The sequence below is a fragment of the Sminthopsis crassicaudata genome, chromosome 5 (assembly GCF_048593235.1).
Source record: "Sminthopsis crassicaudata isolate SCR6 chromosome 5, ASM4859323v1, whole genome shotgun sequence".
In the NCBI taxonomy this organism is placed as follows: domain Eukaryota; kingdom Metazoa; phylum Chordata; class Mammalia; order Dasyuromorphia; family Dasyuridae; genus Sminthopsis; species Sminthopsis crassicaudata.
Window position 1 is genome coordinate 227246641 of NC_133621.1, and position 19197 is coordinate 227265837.

General features: G+C 47.2%; 1 protein-coding gene across 2 annotated transcripts; it reads left to right on the forward strand.

The window, feature by feature from the left end:
- The first annotated feature begins 748 nt into the window (after positions 1 to 748).
- MAP3K12 (mitogen-activated protein kinase kinase kinase 12) lies at positions 749 to 18484 on the forward strand. Of its 2 annotated transcripts, none has more exons than XM_074270237.1 (14): positions 749 to 841; positions 10963 to 11443; positions 11938 to 12121; positions 12312 to 12503; positions 12642 to 12800; positions 13197 to 13355; positions 14492 to 14600; positions 15286 to 15395; positions 15533 to 15649; positions 15822 to 15959; positions 16134 to 16755; positions 16959 to 17029; positions 17142 to 17427; positions 17770 to 18484. In XM_074270237.1, exons 2-14 carry the CDS (start codon positions 10999 to 11001, stop codon positions 17866 to 17868), a joined length of 2691 nt encoding a protein of 896 aa, XP_074126338.1. In that variant the 5' UTR covers positions 749 to 841; positions 10963 to 10998; the 3' UTR covers positions 17869 to 18484. The 2 variants fall into 2 exon arrangements, with proteins under 2 accessions (XP_074126338.1, XP_074126339.1); XM_074270238.1 differs by having other exon boundaries at positions 17142 to 17394; positions 17770 to 18014.
- Positions 18485 to 19197: the final 713 nt, after the last annotated feature.

Consider the following 19197-nt stretch of genomic DNA (forward strand, 5'->3'; position numbering starts at 1 on the left):
AAAAAAAAGAAAAAAAAAAAACTAAAAAGGGACTATAGGGAAGAAAGAGGGAACAATCGCTTTTATTTCAATTTGTGTATTGGGGAAAGAGAAGTTGCAAAGGATGTGACCCGAGGTATCCAGAGAGGGATGAAGTAAGGCTGCAGTTTGGAGAAAGGAGGTGCAGTTAAATGAGCTGGGAGAGTTATAGGGCAAGGAGGGGCTAGTGAAACAGAGAACCCTGTATGGTGATCTAGGGCACTAATTTTGAATCTTGGAGGGAGGAGGCTGAACAAGGGAGATCCCGAGGCCTGGGGAAGCAACTTAAGGGTCGCGGTTGGGGTGGAGGGGGGTGCTGAGATCTGCGCGCTCTGAGGAAAACCATAGCGGGAGCCAATACCAGAGTTGCTGGGGGAGTTGGGGGAGGGGGCGGGGAGGGGTCTCAGCTCCAGGAACGGGAGGAAGAGCTAAAAGCTGGGCCGGGGAGGGAGCAGCGGGCTCCTTTAAGAAGCCGGCGGCTCCCGGCGCATCTCCCCCGCTCAGGGCGTGTCCGTCCCGGAGGGCCAGGGGCGGGGGCCTAGGAAGGAGCCCTGCTCGAGCAGAGTCGGGCTGGAGCCAGGCCGGCACGGGGGTGGGGGTCAGGGGAAGGAGCCACGAGCGCTGACAGCCGCGGCCCTGGACGCGCGGGCAGGAGCATCGCCCGTGACACCGCCCCGGGTCCGGTCAGGGGCAGCGGGCGGGGGCGGAGGGAGGAGGAGGAGGAGGAGGAGGGAGGGGTGGAGGCGAGGAGCGGAGAGCAGCATCCGGAGCAGAGCCGCAGCAGCGCCGCCTTTTGTGCTGAGGCCGCCGCCAAGCCCCCCAGGTGAGAGCTGAGCGGGCGGAGGATGGGGGTAGCGAGGGGAGAACGGAGGGGGGGTGGAGGCGGGAATGGGGGGTCCCGGGGTCTGACGGGGGATGGGGACCGGAGGGGCGGGGCGCGGCGGGATGGGGCTGCGGGTGAGGGGGGGGGCGGGCTCTGGGAGCTTCTGGGGATGATGAGGATGGGAGAATGGAAGACCCGAGGTCATGGGGATAGGGATGGGGATAGAGATGGGAGAGCTGGAAATCGGAAGCAGGATGCTGGGGAAGGTCCTGGAGGCTGATGGAGAAGATACGGGCAGCGGGTGGGGGTGGGAAGCTAGGACGGAATGGGGGTGAGGGGAAGGACCGGCACAAGGATCGTCCTGGGGACCGAATCCCACTTAGACAGGACTAAGTGCTGATGGAGGAAGATGAAGGGATGCATCTCTTCCCACCCCCCACAAGAGAGAGGGGAAGGGCAGGGCAAGGCCTGGTGCACCTGGAGACTGCAGGACCAAAGGCACCTGCCCCTGGATGCCTAGACCTTGGGCCCCTTGACATCCAACTGCTATGCTGCCCCCATCCACTTCTAGCAGAATAGCTCTCCTCCGTCCAGCTGTTGCATCCCCTCCCCTCAATGTGACATTCATTCTCTTTCATTATCTCTCTCCTGGCTTTGGCCTTGGGTTCAAAGAAGACAGGAGTATAGAGGAAAGGGGAAAGGCTCATCAGCGGGAGGAAGTAGGACACTAGGGTCTGAAGGAGCTGGATTTAAGAAGTGCAGGAAAGGGTTCTCACCCATTGTAGCAGAGATTCAGTTATTCCCAGGGATAATAAGCCAATCCCTGGATAGATTAGCCATTGGAGTTCTCTCTGACCCTCCATTCCTATTTTCCCAGTGGGAAGGAAAATCCAACTAAATTTTCTCCAGCAACCCAGTTTGCTCTCAGGCGACAAATAATAGCTGGCATTTATATAGCACTTTAAGCTTTACAAAGTGCTATACATCTTACTTGTATCTTTATTTGCTCTTTACAACAGTCCTGGGAGGTATGTACTATAATTATGCCCTATTTTACACGTAAGGAAACTGAGGCTGAGAAAGGCCACAGTGCTACCAGATGTCAGAGGCCAGATTCAAACTAGGTTCATCTGTTTCCACTAGCTGCTGTAGTTAAGGGTTTTTCTCCCAACCCCTACCAGTGTTCCTATAGATATAGCCATCTTCCTTGATTCCAGGTTTGAGAACCATTGATTTTGATTTAAATTCTGTTATGGGCCTCTGAGCACATGGGGTTTTAGCCACATTAGTGCCACAGCTGGATTAATGAAGAGAGAATGAAAAAGACACAAACTAGGTTCCATTGCCAAGCGTTACCAGTCTTTCCTGTAAAGAGGTCTACCTAGAGGCACCCAGGTAGCCCAGGAGATAGCACATGGACCTACATTGCAGGTAACCCAAGTTCAAATCCAACCTCACACACTATCTGTGTGACAATCATTTAATCTCAGTCTGCTTCAGTTTCTTCAATATTAAAGAAGAAAAGAATAAGCGTTTATATAGCTCCTATTATATGCCAAGAACTTTATAAATATTATCTCATTTGATCTTTACAGCAATCTCAGGAGGTAGATGCTATCATCCCCATTGTACAGTTGAAAAAACAGAGGAAAATAGAGTTAGTGATTTGCCCAGAGACACAAGTAGTATCTGAGGTGAAATACAGGCCTACTGTTCAATTTCCTGTGCTATAAAGCTGCCTTTATGTTAGGGATGATAACATCCCATGAAAGTAAAATCATGATTATGAAAATCAAATAAGATATTTGTATAGATATTAGATATATTTATATTAGATATTAGTATAATATCTAACCATGCTAGATGCCACTACTACAACGATTTCCTTCCAAGTCCCTTTCCATCTTGCATGTAGGAGATGAGAGCCATATCTGTCTCTCAGCCCATCCTAGGGCAGGAATTAGAAGAGGCAGATATTCACTACCACCGTTGCCCCCTCCCATGACTTATACAATGCCTTCCCCCAATTAACACACTATGATCTGCTGGAAAGAAAGCAAGAAAATTGAATAAGTGCTTAGAGATCCTTAGGGGAGGAGCTCATTTTTTAAAAGAATTTATCATTAATGGAAGACAGGCAGTAGATGGTATAACAGAAAGAATGATGTACCTACGAGTCAGGAGATCTTGGCCTGTTGCTAACTAGCCATATTTAATCTCTGTAAGCCTCAGTGTCCTTATTTGTAAAATGATGAGATTGGACTAAATAGTTTCTAAGCCTCTCTCCTTAGGCATTTCCCTACTGTCTTATAAATCTCAGATTCTTGATCTTTAGTAGCCTTGGCTTTCCTCAAAAAACCATTCTGTTCTTTCCTTCTTTGGTCCAGGGAGACTAAGGTAGTGCAGGGGATCTATCTGACCCCTGAAAAAGGGATGTGGCCAACAAGATCCTTGGCTCTTCTCCACTTTGTTCACAATTGTTCTCTGCCGCCCCTACAATTTAGGGTCATTCCTGGAGGCCCAGCCTCCATCTGTTTCAGAAGCCCCTTTGGGAGATGAGGGGGGAGGGGAGATTCTCCTATAATAATTCAAGAAGAGTTAATTTAGAAGAAAGAACCATCAGATTCCTTTTGAATTTCCACTCTTCTCTTTTTCTTCTTCTTATCCTTACTCTCTCCCACCTCCTGCATCTTCCCTCCTTTTTGCCTATTTCTATGGGGAAGCATTACTTCATCTTTAGTTGTTGTGCTACATTGGATTTTTAGGAGGATTCCCAGCAAAAAATCCCAGGGAAAATAGGATTTTTCCTAGTGCTGAGTGAAAGGGAAATGGAGGTACAAAGCAAGAAAGACAAGAACACACCCCAAAACTGAGACTGATGAATCCTGAATCCTGTCAAAACAGCTGTCCTGTCACAGATGTTTCTGAATTTGGTACTGAGATCCCCAGGATATCCCACAAAAGACAGAGGGGTGAGAAAGACAGAGAATCTGATAATAAAAGGTTCAACTGTTCCAATGTGTGGGATAAGATCATCAATTGAAATACACCATTAGAGATGTTAGACTTTGAGTAAGAAAGACTTGAACTGAACTTGGACTCCTGGTACTTCTATGTGGTGTGACCTAGGGAAGTCCTGTAAACTTACTAAGTTACAGTCTTGTATTCTGCCTTTTTATGCCCAATAAATCAATCTGAGGATACCAGAAGATTTATAGAAATGAGAACTGTGGAAGAGCTCTTCAAAGAAAAATTGATGGGCTTCTAGATTATCAGCTTCTTGAGGGCAGGGACAGAACTATACTGATCTCCCAAAGTACCATAGTAGTCACTCATTGTTCATATTCTTCCATTTATACATGGAGTGAGAAAAGCTGGTAAGAAGGCAAAATAGGAGGAAAGGAATTAGGGATGGAAAATAAATCAACATGCTGTAAAGAAATAGAAAGACCTGGGTGTGTGTTTAGCCACCTGTGAGTTTGGCAAGTCGTTGACCCATCTCTTAGACTGTTTTCTTTTCCATTTGATCTTTGTGTTGCCTAGAGGAATAGCTGTAAGGAAAGTGCTCTGTATACTCAAAAACTTCCTTCTCTCCACCCTGTACCCTATTCCCCAAGAAAACCCTGCTCCCTTCTCCCCTAGATCCTCCCACTATACCTCAATAGTGGACATTTCACCCTATTTCCACCCTTAATAAGCCACCAGATTTTTTTTGAAATAAGAGGAGATTCGAGTAGATGCTTCCCCTGTAGTATGTAAGCCTCTGCCCACAGCTCGCTCCATTGCTCCAACATGGAAGCTAAGAAGTATCTCAGACCCTAAGCATTGGGAATCTGGACTTGTAGGCTATCCTTGATTCTCCAAGGTGTCAGAGACTTGATTTATTCAGGTCTTGACTCTTGGCTCAGCACTATACTAGCCAGCCAGCTAGCTACCTCCAGACAGGGGATTTTTCCTCTCCACTCAGAGTCTTAGAGGTCCTAAGTGGCAGACTCGGGATTTGAATCTGGGTCTTCTGGCTAGAAATCAGGAAAGCAACCATTCAACTCTGCTTCTTACATATATTTAGAAAAGATCCAGAATCCCCACAAGAATTTCACTCAGTGTCCACAAAGGCCTTTGGGATTTGGGGAAATGAGGGATGCATATTTATGGATCTCTGTTATTTTTCCTTTATTTATTTATTTATTTGTTTATTTATTTGTTTGTTTATTTATTTATTGCAAGGTAATTAGGGTGAAGGGATTTGCCCAGGGTCACAGTAATATATAGGAGAAGTTAGATGGTGCAGTGGATATAGCTCTGCCACTTATAAATGAGGGATGTTAGTCTCTGCCTCTCTCTGGGGCTTAGTTCCTCAAATGTAAAATTAAAATTTGACCCCATAATTACCAAGGGTAATTTCAGGGTGACAAGGCTAGAGGGCACATCGAGGCCCAAGGAAAAAGAAAATACTAAAATCAGAACTAGATTTCCTGGGCTTGTCACCTAAAATCCCAAGGCAACCAATTGGGCTGGGTTGGAATTGGGTTCCAAGGATCATAATTTGCCCCAAAAGGAACCCTAAAAGTCATCTTATCCAAGCTTATCAAGAAGTAGCCAGGGAGAGGATGAGAGATGGATTCGGAAGCCCAGAAAGGAAGTGACAGAATTAGAATTCAAAGTTAGCTCTGTAAATTCTACATCAGGCTTCCAGAATCAATCCTGGAGAGAGAGGCAAAGAATATTCTTAGAATCCAGACTAATAGGGATTCCAGATATAAATTTATATGCAGAAATAAGAAAAAAGCTCTTCATCTTATTTCATCCCTAATTTGCCCATCCAACAGGGATTGAGGGATTTTGGATTAAGGGATGGAATGAAAATATCTGGTGTTTTCCCATTGACAGTGTGGTTAACTTTTTTTTTTTTTTTTTTTTTCAAATTATAGCTTTTGAAGACTGCTTCATTAGCCCTGGAAGGGGGGGGAGATAAATAATAACCCATGTGTCTCTAATGACTTAAGTCTGATGAGCACTTGTGGAGTAGGCAGTGCAAGCATTATTATCCACACTGTGCTTTGGGGGAAAATAAGGCTGAGGTGATCTTCCAGGGTCACACAGCTAGCTGGTGAAGAGGGTGGATTTGAACTCATCATCTAATTCTGTTCACTGGGAAGGTAAAACCAGCAAAGCAGAGATGCTCCCTCACAGAATGTCTCTCTGCTTTTAACAATAAACTGGGAGTTCCTGGAGAACAAGGGCTAATTTTACCTTATTTTGAATTCCAGAATTTAGCATAGTGACTGGCACATGATAGGTGCTTAATTTCTGGTGGACTGAGTTCTACATTCAGGTCCAGTAAATCTTCATCAGAGGCAAGGTGGCATAAGTAGAAAGAGGTCCAGGCTCCAAACCAGGAAGACTGAGTTCAAATCGTGCCCCCCTCCCCCCATCACCACCACCACCACCAATACTGACTCTTTTAGCCCCCTCGATGTGCTGGGAAACACCTTACACCTGAAAGTTTCAGAGAGCGTGCCAGACTGCATTGGTGGAGGGAATATCTTCATCTAGGAGTTCTCTATACCAGTGAAATCACAAGTGTCCAGTCCCTGTCCCCCGATTTTCATTACCTCCTGTGTGCAATATTTCCTATGCTAACCCATCCCTAAGGGCCATGCACACAAATAGGTATAACACAAAGTGGGCAAAGACAACAAAAGGGAGATCCAGTCAAACAGCTCGGGAAACAAAGGGGGAGGGATGGAGGGGTAGCAGTAATTAGAGTTAGGCCAGAGCCAGAGGATCATCAGTGCAGGATTCTCTGAAGACCTGATGTCTCAGGAAAGCCTTCAGGAGAGTTGACTTAGGAAAGAGAGACATGAGTGCATTGCCCAGTGTGGGGGAAGAGCCCCAATTTGCGTATATCTGCGTGCTTTTCACCTAAAAGAGGAATGCTTTAAGCGGCTTGGAGACTGTTCAGAAACCTGGTGACTAGTACAAGATTCAGCAAACAGCCAGTAGTCAATGAATGTTGACAACAAAATAACTGACAGTGATCTCCTCCAGCTGTTCTTCGGGACCCTTACTCTCTAAATAATTGATGAGCTAGGAAGTAGCCCCTCCCTTTCCTGGGGTGACAGAATGTCTTGTGCTGGGGACTTTCCTTCATTCCCTCCCCATTGGCGCTGGTTCTGAAGTCTCCCTGCGGGCAGTAAGGCACTTGGACTCAGCTGGCAGAGCAGAACAGGCGAGAGGAGCTTTTAGTGGGGATGAGGAAGTGGGGTGGGGGAAGGATGGAAAGGCCGTTCCATAATCTGGTTCGATCCCACTTCCTCTGGTCCCTTAACTGGACACCCTGTGTGTCTAGGCTGGGACAAGACTGTAAAGTCTAATTACAGTTGCAAACTCCCAGGGGCAGGATCCGAACTTAATTTCCATCAGGGGTCCTCGGCCCACCCTGTTCCCTTCCAAGGCCACAGTTCTGTCCCGCGCTCTATCTCCGCCCCCCCCCCCTTTAAGCTGCTGCACAAACAAGCAGGTAGAATAGCTTCCCTCCTTTCCTCCCTCCCCAGCCACAGAGCCCTGGATACAGAGAGAGGCCCTGGGGAGAGGGCCTGAGCATTAGAGAGGTTTGGTTTTCTGAGTGTCTCGACATATCTGAATGCATTTCACTGTGCGATGGGGAGGAAGCGAGAGGGACCAGCTGCCTTTGGCTGGGCCGGGACGATGCCTGAAGATTGAAAAAATCTGGCAAACTCAGACCCTGGGTGATCCCTGGCTCCCCACCTTTCATTACTGCCGCCATTATTAGGGGCTCGCCCTGCCCCCTAAACCCAAATAACGAAAATGCGTTTCTCTAATAAGTTTCCTCCTCACCCTTTAATGCTAGTATGTAGTGTTAGGATGATCAACATCCCACCCGAGAGAGATTTGCACACGGTCATCCAATGTGCAATCTGAGGTGGGATTCCTGGCTCTAGGCTTCCCGGGCCAACCCGTGAACCCAGATCCTGCAGTAGAAGACAGGGCTCAGAGGGGATAGGGAGCGGGGGAATTGGGAAGGTGCAGACTAGGATCGGGAAAGAGACCGATCCACAAGAGGACGGAAAACGCGAGAGAGGCTTGGGGCCAGCGCTTCTCGCTCCCAACTAGGCTGGGAAGGGGCGGGTCCGGAAGCTAGACTCCGCCCTCGACTAGGATGGCCGTTCACGTGACCCCTGGTCTAATCTTGTCCCGGTGACTTCACGCGCCGCCTCTGGCCCCGTCGCCATAGTTACCCAGCAGCACCCCCGGCGTTTTCCCCAATCTGTTTCCCTCCCCCCGCCCCATCAGGCACAACCAACCTTAGCTTCTCCCCTCCCCCACGTGCCCTGGGTAACCACGTGACTGGTGAGCCCCGCTACCCGTGGGACCCCGTCACTACCTTCGGAGGAGAGCTTGCAGGGACCCCAGGGAGAGGACTGGTTCACGTCACCTCTTCTCTTGCCTCAGTTACTCCTTACTAGTAGTAACCTTTTCTCTTGACTCCTCTCCAAGGATCCCCAAGTGCCCTGGAAGGTTCCTCTAGACTGGCTTCCAGGAACCCCCGGAAGGGAAATGGAATTAAGAGGCGGGTGGAGATGGGATTGCCGAAGGCCCTAGCCCCCATTTTTACAATTTATATTTTCATTTAGCTTTGCACATGTCTTCATAAATGGTTCTCAAGCCAACAAGCATCCATTAAGCGCCAACTATGTACTAAACGGTGCGGATACTGAGACAGTCAAAAAACAATCTTTGCCCTCAATCTATTGAGGGAAGACAAAGGATCGGGATGGAGGGGTGTGTGTAAGGAAGTGAGATCTGAGAAGAAATGCATTCCCGACGGTCGGGACCGCAGGTGAAAACGCGCAGAGTCCAGAGACTTGTAGGAGCGAGGCGGTTCCCATTAGGTTCTGTGTCCGGGGGCTGGTTTTGGAGTAAAGAGGGCCGCTTTCACGTCCTGCGTGCATTACTTCCCGGCTCTCCGACCCCGAGCAAGTCTCAGTGCTAAAACTCCCAGCACCTCCCTCCTAGCCGCCTTTTCTCGTCGGGCTTCCTGAACTTGTTCCACCCGCGACCTTTTTGCATGAGAAATTTTTACGAGACCTTGGTTATACAGGCATATGAAATGGGTATCCAGATCATTTACTGATAACATATCGTAAGTTTACTGTCCCCACATTCAATTACGCTTTTCCACGTAAGAAGTTTTTAATCTAAAGAACCCTCGTATTGCACCCAGTCGGTAAACCCAAGTACAGATAAAGATAGCCAACAAATGTTTGTGTGGCTTGGGGCAAATCACTATTAATAAAGTTACGATTTCAATAATATGATATTCAGTAATTGAGGGGCTGAGATGAAAATGCCCTTTAGAAAGGAGAGAAAGGGATTGCGGAAGCTAAACCCTAGAGTTTTGTTTTTGTAGATGAGACCCATTCAAGGCAGTAAATCTGTGCCCAAGGACAACTTTTTTTAGTATTAAATCCCATTAGACTATTAGTATTTTTTTAGTATTAAATCCCATTAGACTAGGGAGGGGAAAGGGGTCCAGGAGTTTTATAAAGAATTGGAGATCAAGAGAAAGGGTATGAGGAGGAGGATGTGAACAATGGGGGATCTCCCATTAGTGCACACACGTCCTGAGCTTTGAGGAGTGCAGGAGGAACTAAACATACCCCCCTCTCCCTTACACTGAGCCTCCAGTCTAAAGGGTGATACAGGGAACATCCCAAGACAACTCATCCTGCCTATGATATATATGCATATGTATGTATAGATTGTGTATTTTCAGTTCGGTCCTATGACAGGTATATATACATATGTATTGTATAGTCATTTCAGTTCTGTCCTGACTCTGTGGACAGGGGTTTTCTTGGCAAAAGTACTGGGGTGTTTTGCCATTTTCTTCTGCAGCTAAGTCTACTGCCCCACCTTAGCTGACATATGTATTGTATGTACATCTATATAGTTTGCAAAGTGCTTTCCATTTTATCTTATTCACAACCACCCAGTAGTCACTATTATTAGTCCCATTTTACAGGTGAAGAAACTGATTCTATGATCCCATAAACGAATGCTGAAAGGGTCAGATGAAGAAGACTGAGGGAAGCCTGTATGACTAGCTCTTACATTTATATTCCCCCCCCCAATAATCCTAAAAGGTCTGAAATCTGTGCCATCCCCATTTTTACAGATGAGAAAACTAAGATGGTGAGCGCTGTGTCTAAGTTGTAGAATTTGAATCGAAATGGAGGTAAAGAAAGAAACTGATTCTAGGGGCTGTGTTCTTCCCTCTTTCAGTGCTTTATCTGGGTGACTTGACCTTTTAAAGCAACATGTATTTGTTGAATGAGGAGTAAAGAGCTTGCTCTACTGAGTCACAGACAGTAGAAATCTCTATACCAAGAGTTACCTTTACCAATGAAGCATCACAAATACTAGGGTTCCAACTATCAACACTGTATTTAAGCGGCTACTCTGTGCCATGTTCTAGGGATACAGAAATGGAACAATCCCTGTTGTCAAGGACCTTAGACTCAAGACAGTTGGGGAAAAGGATGGTAAATGAGAAACAGCCTACACAAAACTTTCACCACCACAAAACCAATTTAATCAGCTCCTCTCAGTTTCAAGTCTATGTATTTAAGCTATCTGGCGGGTATGCATTTAAAAGGAAGCATGATTATTAGTTACCTAAAGGAGAAGGAAGTATAGTTATTAATCATATTTACATGAAAAAAATAGTACAGAGGTGGCAACTGAATTATCCAAGAGCAAGGCACAATGTTACCAATGTCTTTTGAAGGAAATTTGGACTGGATTTACCCGAGATTGGTGTAGTGACTATTTTAACCTGTCATCCCCTAGTGAGATTAGAACCACAAGGTATGTTGTCTATAGTGCCTTCAGGTCCCCTTCCTCCCAAGTATAGTCAGTTCCCCAAAGCCACAGCTACCTCAGAGACTCTTAATTTAGCCAATATCTACATTCAAAGCAGGTGATCATCTAAGGTTGTTGCTATTAAGCTATTTCTATGTTTAGTTGTGAGTAAATAATCCTCTAGATGTGAACTATCTTTCCTGCCAGGTTCTGATAGCTCTTATCATCCACAGGGCAGCCTCTTCTCCTTCCCTTCCTCCACTCAAGCAATGGCCTGCCTCCATGAGACTCGAACACCCTCACCCTCCTTTGGGGGTTTCATGGCAGCCCTAAGTGAGGCCTCTGTTCGAAAACTTGATCCAGATACTTCGGACTGCACTCCAGAGAAAGACCTGACCCCTACCCAGTGTGTGTTGAGAGATGTGGTGCCCCTGGGTGGGCAAGGAGGGAGTGGGCATAGTCCTTCACCTGGTGGGGAAGCCCCCACAGAGGCCTTTGCCAACAGTGTCCTGCAACTACATGAGCAGGAAGCTGGGGGCCCAGGAGGGGCTGCAGGGCCCACAGAAGGCCGGACACCCCGCTTCCGAGCTGATGAAGTCAGGCTGCAGTGCCAGAGCGGCAGTGGCTTCCTGGAGGGCCTCTTTGGCTGCCTTCGTCCAGTCTGGACCATGATTGGCAAAGCTTATTCCACAGAGCACAAGCAGCAACAGGAAGGTAGGTTGAATGCTTGGCTTCTCCTTCCTTTTTCTGAGGTACCAACCTTTCCTCTTCCCTATTCTCTGTTCAGCAGGGCTCTAGCCATCCAATTCCCTCCTCCACTTGGATTTTATTCCCTATTAGCCTATGCAATGTTCTGGGTTTCTTCTTCCCTCTGAAGCCCTATCTGCATAGAAAATTTAGGAGAGCTGTCAGAAGCCCTAAGTGAGGCTTTGGGAAGTTAAGGGAAAATGACACCCAAGTTTCACTCTTCCATAATTTCCTAAAGTTCCCCATCTGACAAAGACACTTGCTGATTTATTATCTAAAATGGGTAAGACCTACCTCAACATATGTGTCCTACTTGGTAGGTACTAAAGAGTCAGACGTATCTAATTGATCTTCCTCTCCAGCAGATTAAAACCTTCAAGTTTCAGGGTAATTTTCAAGTCTCCCTAAACCTCAATGCCTCAGTCTCATGTTTTTCCTGATCCAATTTCCTCCTCCTATAGATCTGTGGGAGGTGCCCTTTGAGGAGATCTTGGACCTGCAGTGGGTGGGCTCTGGAGCCCAAGGTGCTGTATTCCTGGGGCGTTTCCATGGGGAAGAGGTAGCTGTGAAGAAGGTTCGGGACCTGAAGGAGACTGACATCAAACACCTTCGTAAACTCAAACATCCCAACATCATCACCTTCAAGTAAGGAGGAAACCCTAACCTAAGTGGGGGACCCAATGGCATTGTAGGTGGGAGTGGGTCACCAGATAAGAAACATTTCAAGAGAAGAGAGAGAAATTGTTCCTAAGAGAACAGGTTCCCAGCATGATCCTTTACAAACCAGGAAAAGGGAGTCGAGTTAGGACACTGACTCCCCTGCATTCTTTTTCAGGGGTGTATGCACCCAGGCTCCTTGCTACTGTATCCTGATGGAGTTCTGCGCCCAGGGCCAATTATATGAGGTACTGCGGGCAGGACGTCCTGTCACCCCATCCCTGTTGGTTGACTGGTCTATGGGAATTGCTGGAGGGATGAACTACCTGCATTTACACAAGATCATCCACAGAGACCTCAAATCCCCAAAGTAAGTACTAAGAGATAACCAACTCCTTTCCCAATTTCTGTAATTGCCTGACCTAGGCCCTATTACCTTAAGTAATGATGGCCCTCACCTCTGTCCCTCTGGACTCTTCCTGAAGTGACTGACCCCTTTCCCTGCTAGCATGTTGATCACTTATGACGACGTGGTCAAGATCTCAGACTTCGGAACATCCAAGGAGCTCAGCGACAAAAGCACTAAGATGTCATTTGCAGGGACAGTGGCTTGGATGGCCCCAGAGGTGATCCGGAATGAACCTGTATCTGAGAAGGTGGACATTTGGTGAGGGCCAGGTTGGGGTGGGAGCCAGGAAATGAACAGCATGTCTAACCACAGGGGAATAAAAGAGAGGGGGAGCCTAGAAATGAGCAGGAAGAGGCAAGCTTGGCGAGCTTCCCTCACTACTTACACCACCAGAGGGTCTGGGGAGGTAGAATAAGAGGAAATGCACACTAGGTAAGTTGTTCAAGACGCTGAACAGCTTAGGCTGAGAAATGTGGTAGAGCAGGGACAGGATAGGGAGGAGGAGGGGAGAGCTCATATTCAGTCACTTACCTAGAAGTGGGAAGTTGAAATAAAAACTTTTCCTGAGCAGGAAAGGGGAGACAAAAAATGTTCTGTGGGACATGGACCTGGAGTCTGGAGGTTCCCTCCCTAAGGTTTCCTTTCCCTGGCCAGGTCATTTGGAGTGGTGCTATGGGAGCTGCTGACTGGTGAAATCCCCTACAAAGATGTGGATTCATCTGCTATCATCTGGGGTGTGGGCAGTAATAGTCTTCATTTGCCTGTGCCATCCAGTTGCCCAGACGGTTTCAAGATCCTTCTCCGCCAGTGCTGGTGAGACCAAGGTCCAGACCTCAGTAGTAAGATTGTAGGAACCCATGGGGCAGAAATGTGAGAGGCTGGAAACAAGAAACTGGTTGATGAAGAGTGAATGAGTCCGGAACCTAAAGCAGAGGGTATATTTCTGGGCATTACTCAAGAACTGGGGTGCTAAACCTAAAAGGCAATGCAGACTAGAAATCTCTATACTCCTGGGCTTGGGAAAGTAGAAATCAAACCTAGCTCTTGAGGAACTAGAGACAATAAAGAAAAAATGAAAAAGTCTTGAGACAGCAGGGTTAGAACCCAGAATTAAGAATCAGAATGACATTTGCTTAAAGAGACCACAATTATTCATAGGATTTAGAACTGGAAGGGCCCTTAGAAACTGCCTAGTCTCTTATTTTAAGAGAGATGTAAACTACATAAGAAATCTCAAAGTTGTGGATCATTCAGACATCTAACAAATATTAAACACACTACAGGGCTGTATAAAATTTAACAGTGCAAACTGGCACTCTTTAATTATCCAGTCTTCTAGTGGAGACACATACACCACTAAGCCAAACTAGAATACAGAGAACAGAGGGGGAATGTTTGGAGGGCAAGGAGGAGGCAGAGGAGGCTTTTCATAGTGCTTAAGCTAGACTTGGAAGACTAGCTAGAATGGAGATCTTCAAGTACGGGAAAGGAAGGCTGGGTGGGGCAGTGGACAGAGGAGCTGGAATCAAGACTTGTGAGTTCAAATTGGACAATGCTTCTGGTCTCAAGTTTCATCTGAAAAATGAGCTAAAGTAAATGGCAAACTTTTCCGCTATCACTACAAAGAAAGCCCAACTTGGGGCCATAAAGTTGTTTGCAACTGAAAAAAACTAAACAAGTGTGGGCAGGCCATGCGGATAAAAGACCAACTTGATGACCATGCGATGAATCAGAGCCTTGGAGACAGATGAAAGTGGTGATACTAATTCAGGCCCAAAGTCAGTGGGAATTTCCTTACAATCAGGTAATAGTGTTGAGGACAGGTGCCAGAACACAGATGGAATTTGAGGTACAATGGGGACTGATTTCTTACCTTGTCAAGGTCTTTGCAATGCCCATTCTGCGAGGGTTTTCCTCTGTGTACCTTCCATGTTTCTTTCACCTTCCAGGAATAGCAAACCCAGGAACCGGCCTTCATTTAGGCAGATCCTACTGCATCTGGACATTGCCTCAGCTGATGTGCTCTCCACACCTCAGGAAACTTACTTTAAATCCCAGGTGGGTTGGGATACACCAAATTACTAATCTGCTCTCCCTTCTTCCTCCCAAGAACTGACAGCAAAGTTTTCAGTCGACATTTCTGGGGCCATTATGAGTTGGAGCAGAGGAACCAGCTGTTAATTTTTAAGTTCTTCCTAGCTCGAAACTCATACTTTCGTGACTTCAAGAAAAATCCTTGGGTGGTAGCTTCCTTTGATTTACATTATGCAGTCGTTTTGTAATCACATCTGACTTCCAGTAATGAGATGAACTAAGGACTGAAGTTGGCAACAGGGAGCCTCTACTCAAAATTCCTATTACAGATTTAATAACCATGCCATGTTTCCCCATCTATAAAATGGGGTGAATACTTGCAGTATCTGTTTCATGAGGCATTGTATCATACATAGTAGGCAGGGAAATGGAATTAAGAGTATCAGTGTTCCTACTTTACCTCTTAAGATGTATTGGTCACGTTCAGGAAAAGTCAGGACTTTTTACTACTCCAGACAGGACTTGCTATAAGGAGCAAGTAAAAACCTGCACTGTGCCATTTACCTTGCATGGCATCTTAATGCAGTCCAAGACTCCTGTCCCTGCAAACATCCTTCTGCCCAGTAAGCCCCAAAGGACAGACTTCCTTTGGGGGGCTCTTCAAGGAATCTCACAGGGCTTCTCTCTCTCACCACCTTCTCCCCCTCAGGCAGAGTGGAGGGAAGAAGTGAAGCTGCATTTTGAAAAGATCAAATCTGAAGGCACCTGCCTACACCGGCTAGAGGAAGAACTGGTGACTCGGAGGAGGGAAGAACTGAGGTATGAAAATAGGGAGTACCACCCACAGAAGGGGAAGGCCTCACTCAGTCTTAGCCCTTTAAGCACTGACCAAGAAATATTGGGACAGGGTAGGAGGCAGGAGCAGTTTTAAGATCATCCCTATACACTCTGATTAGACATGCCTTGGACATCCGAGAACACTATGAAAGGAAGCTGGAACGTGCCAACAATTTGTACATGGAACTGAATGCACTGATGCTGCAGTTGGAACTGAAGGAGAGGGAACTGCTGAGGTAACCCACAAGGCCCTTATCCCACCCTACCTGGCTGTGCTCACCCTTCTACCAAACCCAACTCTGGCATAAACTTCTTGGCTACCCCGTTGCCCCAACCCTTAGTCCCCTATGGGTCCCTGCTGAGCCCATGTTCTCATGTGCCTAGCTGAGTGGGTGCCTGGATTCTTAGGCGGGAGCAGGCCTTGGAACGGAGATGCCCAGGGTTCCTGAAACCACACCCTCCCCGAGGGCTCCTGCATGGCAACACTGTGGAGAAGCTCATCAAGAAGAGGAATGTCCCCCAGAAGCTGTCACCTCACAGCAAGAGGTGAGGTCTGAAGGATGGAGACAAGGGATGAGGCTTGGAAAGCTTCCTAGGTGGAGGGCAGGGGGCAGGAAAATGGGGAACACAGGATTTCCATGACAAGATGCTGGAGGCAAGTTATCCTAGGAATGGATTTTGACCCTCTCTTTTCCCTTCTCAATCTTCTCTTCCCCTCAGGCCAGACATCCTCAAAACAGAATCCTTGCTTCCAAAGCTAGATGCAGCCTTGAATAGTGTTGGCCTGCCTGGATGCCCTAAGGGGCCACCCTCTCCTGGAAGGAGCCGTCGGGGCAAAACCCGTCACCGAAAGGCCAGCTCCAAGGGCAGCTGTGGTGACCTGCTTGGTTTTCGGGCATCTGTACCTAATCCTGAACCTGGGGGGCCAGGAAACCCAGGGAATTTAGGAGGGGGACCCTCAGCTTGGGAGGTCTGCCCACCTGCCCTGCGGGGCCTCCACCATGACCTACTCCTTAGAAAGATGTCATCTTCTTCCCCTGACCTACTATCAGCTGCATTGGGAGCCAGAGGCCGAGGGGCAGGAGGGGGAGCCATGGAACCCAGCTCTCCCCCTCCAGCCCAGGAAGACACACCTCCAAGTGAGGGATCAGCTCCTGGTTCCACCAGTCCAGATTCACCTGGAGGAGCCAAAGGAGAGCCCCCACCAGCTGGGGGACAAGGAGAAAGTTTGGGACTGCTGGCTTCTAGCAGAGAGGGGACTGCTGGAAGAGGAAGCAAAGCTGGAAGCCAGCACCTGACCCCAGCTGCACTGCTGTACCGAGCTGCGGTCACTAGAAGCCAGGTGAGGTATGGGCAAGGGTCTGGAGGAACCACTTGCCCTTTACCCCACTTGTCCACATGCTTACTGATCCCAAGTCCCAGGGGGAACCTAGCTCCACATATCTTCACCTCCCTTTTACTGCCCTTCCCCAGCCATAACACCCAAGTTTAGAGACTCCCACATCATCCCAGATCTTCAACTGAGTATTTTCTCCTCCCCCAAAGAAACGTGGAGTATCCTCAGAGGAAGAGGAAGGAGAAGTAGATAGTGAAGTGGAATTGCCCACAAGACAGAGGTGAGTGTGAAGTACAAAAGTCCCAGAGAGCAAGGACAGGCTGGTTAATGGGTTAAGTGCACAATAATACCCTCAATCCAACCCCAACCCACCCTCATCTTTTGGCTCATAGGTGGCCACAAGGCATGAACAAACGGCAGTCACTGTCCACCTTCAGCTCAGAAAACCTGTCTGACGCAGAGGAAGGTACAGCTAGTGAGCCATCACCCAGTGGCACACCTGAGGTGGGGAGTACCAACACCGATGAGAGGCCTGATGAACGGTCAGATGACATGTGCTCTCAGGGCTCTGAGATCCCACTGGACCCACCTGCTCCAGATGGAGCCCTGGGGCATGAACTGGGCTCCCAGCCCAATCCACAGGAGGTGCAAAACCAACCCCTACTCACAAGGGAACAGGTGGGATGTGAACAAGGGAATATATAGGAAAGGGGAGTGAATGGTTTAGGATCACCCTGAGGAATGAAAGAGTTGATACCAACTATCAGAATTGAATAATAGTCTTAGTAGATGGGATCAGACAGCTTTAACAGGAGCCTGAGGAACTGAAATCAAAAGATAGTATTTGGAAAATAGGGCTGAGAAATGAAGGACAAGAATATTAAGGGTAGTAAATCTAAATCAAGGTTAAACACTAGGATGCATGCCAGATATGACACCAGCCATGAAAAATAAGGTCTCAAGTCTCAGGCTTCTCTCTGAACAGTAAAACTCATTACCTTTTAATTCTCCTTTCTCCAGGGCATCCTCAACTCTGAGGACTCAGACTTCGATAGCACGGAACTGGATAACTCAGGCAGTGCTGATGCCCTGCAGCCTCCTGCCTCCCTCCCTCCATGAATGCCACCCTTGCCCAATGTATAGAGAAATATTTATATAAATTATATATATTCGACACATATTCAACAGAAAAAACAGGGCTGCTCCAGCCTGACATCAGGATTGTGGTTGCTTCCCCCCCAACATCCATCTGGACTTGGGGAAGACTGGTATCTATGGGGATAGGCTCAGCTTAAGAACCTACGGACCCATTTCCATGGTCAGCTGGGGTAGAAAAATAAAAAAAAAAACCTGTTATTCCCCCTTCTTCAGCCTCACCCTATCTTAAAAGTCTTGGGGGTAGGGGGCAGGGCAACTGCCTAACATTGCACTTTTTTTGTTTATTACCCTGTTTACAAATTTTGCACTTGGGAGGAGAGAGGCCAGTCCTCTCCTCTGAGGCTTCTCAGGTGATTATTCACCCTCCCTCCCTTTTTTTAAATCTCCCTACCCACCCCAATGGCTAAAGGACTCAGGAGGAAGGAGAAGCAGTAAAGAGCATGTGATGATGGCTCAGGCCAGGAAGATGAAATTATGTGGACCTCTGTACCCAGTCCAACTGCCTTTTGGGGGTGGGACTGTCACTGTTGTAACTCCTGTAAGATACCTTGAAATATAATCAATCCATGCAGGTTCAGCTGTTGAGTTTTCTTGTCAAGTGGGAGAACTACAGAGTAAGGGAGTGCAGAACTGGAGGTGGGAGTTAAATGATTGTCTTGCAGAAATGTGAACAGTTGAAAACATGGCAGAACTGGAAAAACTTCCCTCTAATCCACCATTGCAAACAAATCTGAACTAGATTTGCCTGTTTCATACCACACCTTTTTCATGGAAAAATCCTAGAGAAGCTAAAATAGTTATCTTTCCGACCAGGTTTCCTCACTTGGAAAGAATCCATGGCAGTTTGGGGATGAGGTGAGAAGGGGAAGGGGACTTGAAACACATGTTGAAAGAATAGTATCCTGGCTATGTCAATCCCACTACTCAGGTACTCATTCCCAGGCAATTGGAACATTTTGTCTTCCCCCCTGTTAATCTTTTCAGTGGAGAAGATCACAAAGGTAGAACTTAGCTGCTTCCCACTGACCCAAATGAATGCTAGTTATTACTCCACTATACTGCAAGTTCTCCTTTCCCTCTTATTATTAGATCTAGTTCTCAAACTAGATCTCTGCCATAAAAGAGGCTTAACCAAGGAGCCAATGATGGCCCATTGTGGTGGGTCTCATAGCTTTTCTTAGGAAATAAAATAGGCTTTCTTTTCCACTATCAACCGGAAAAACAACTATGAGGTTATATGGGAAGATCAAGAAACCTAATCAATCAGCTTTGGAGACTTAAGTCTGAGGC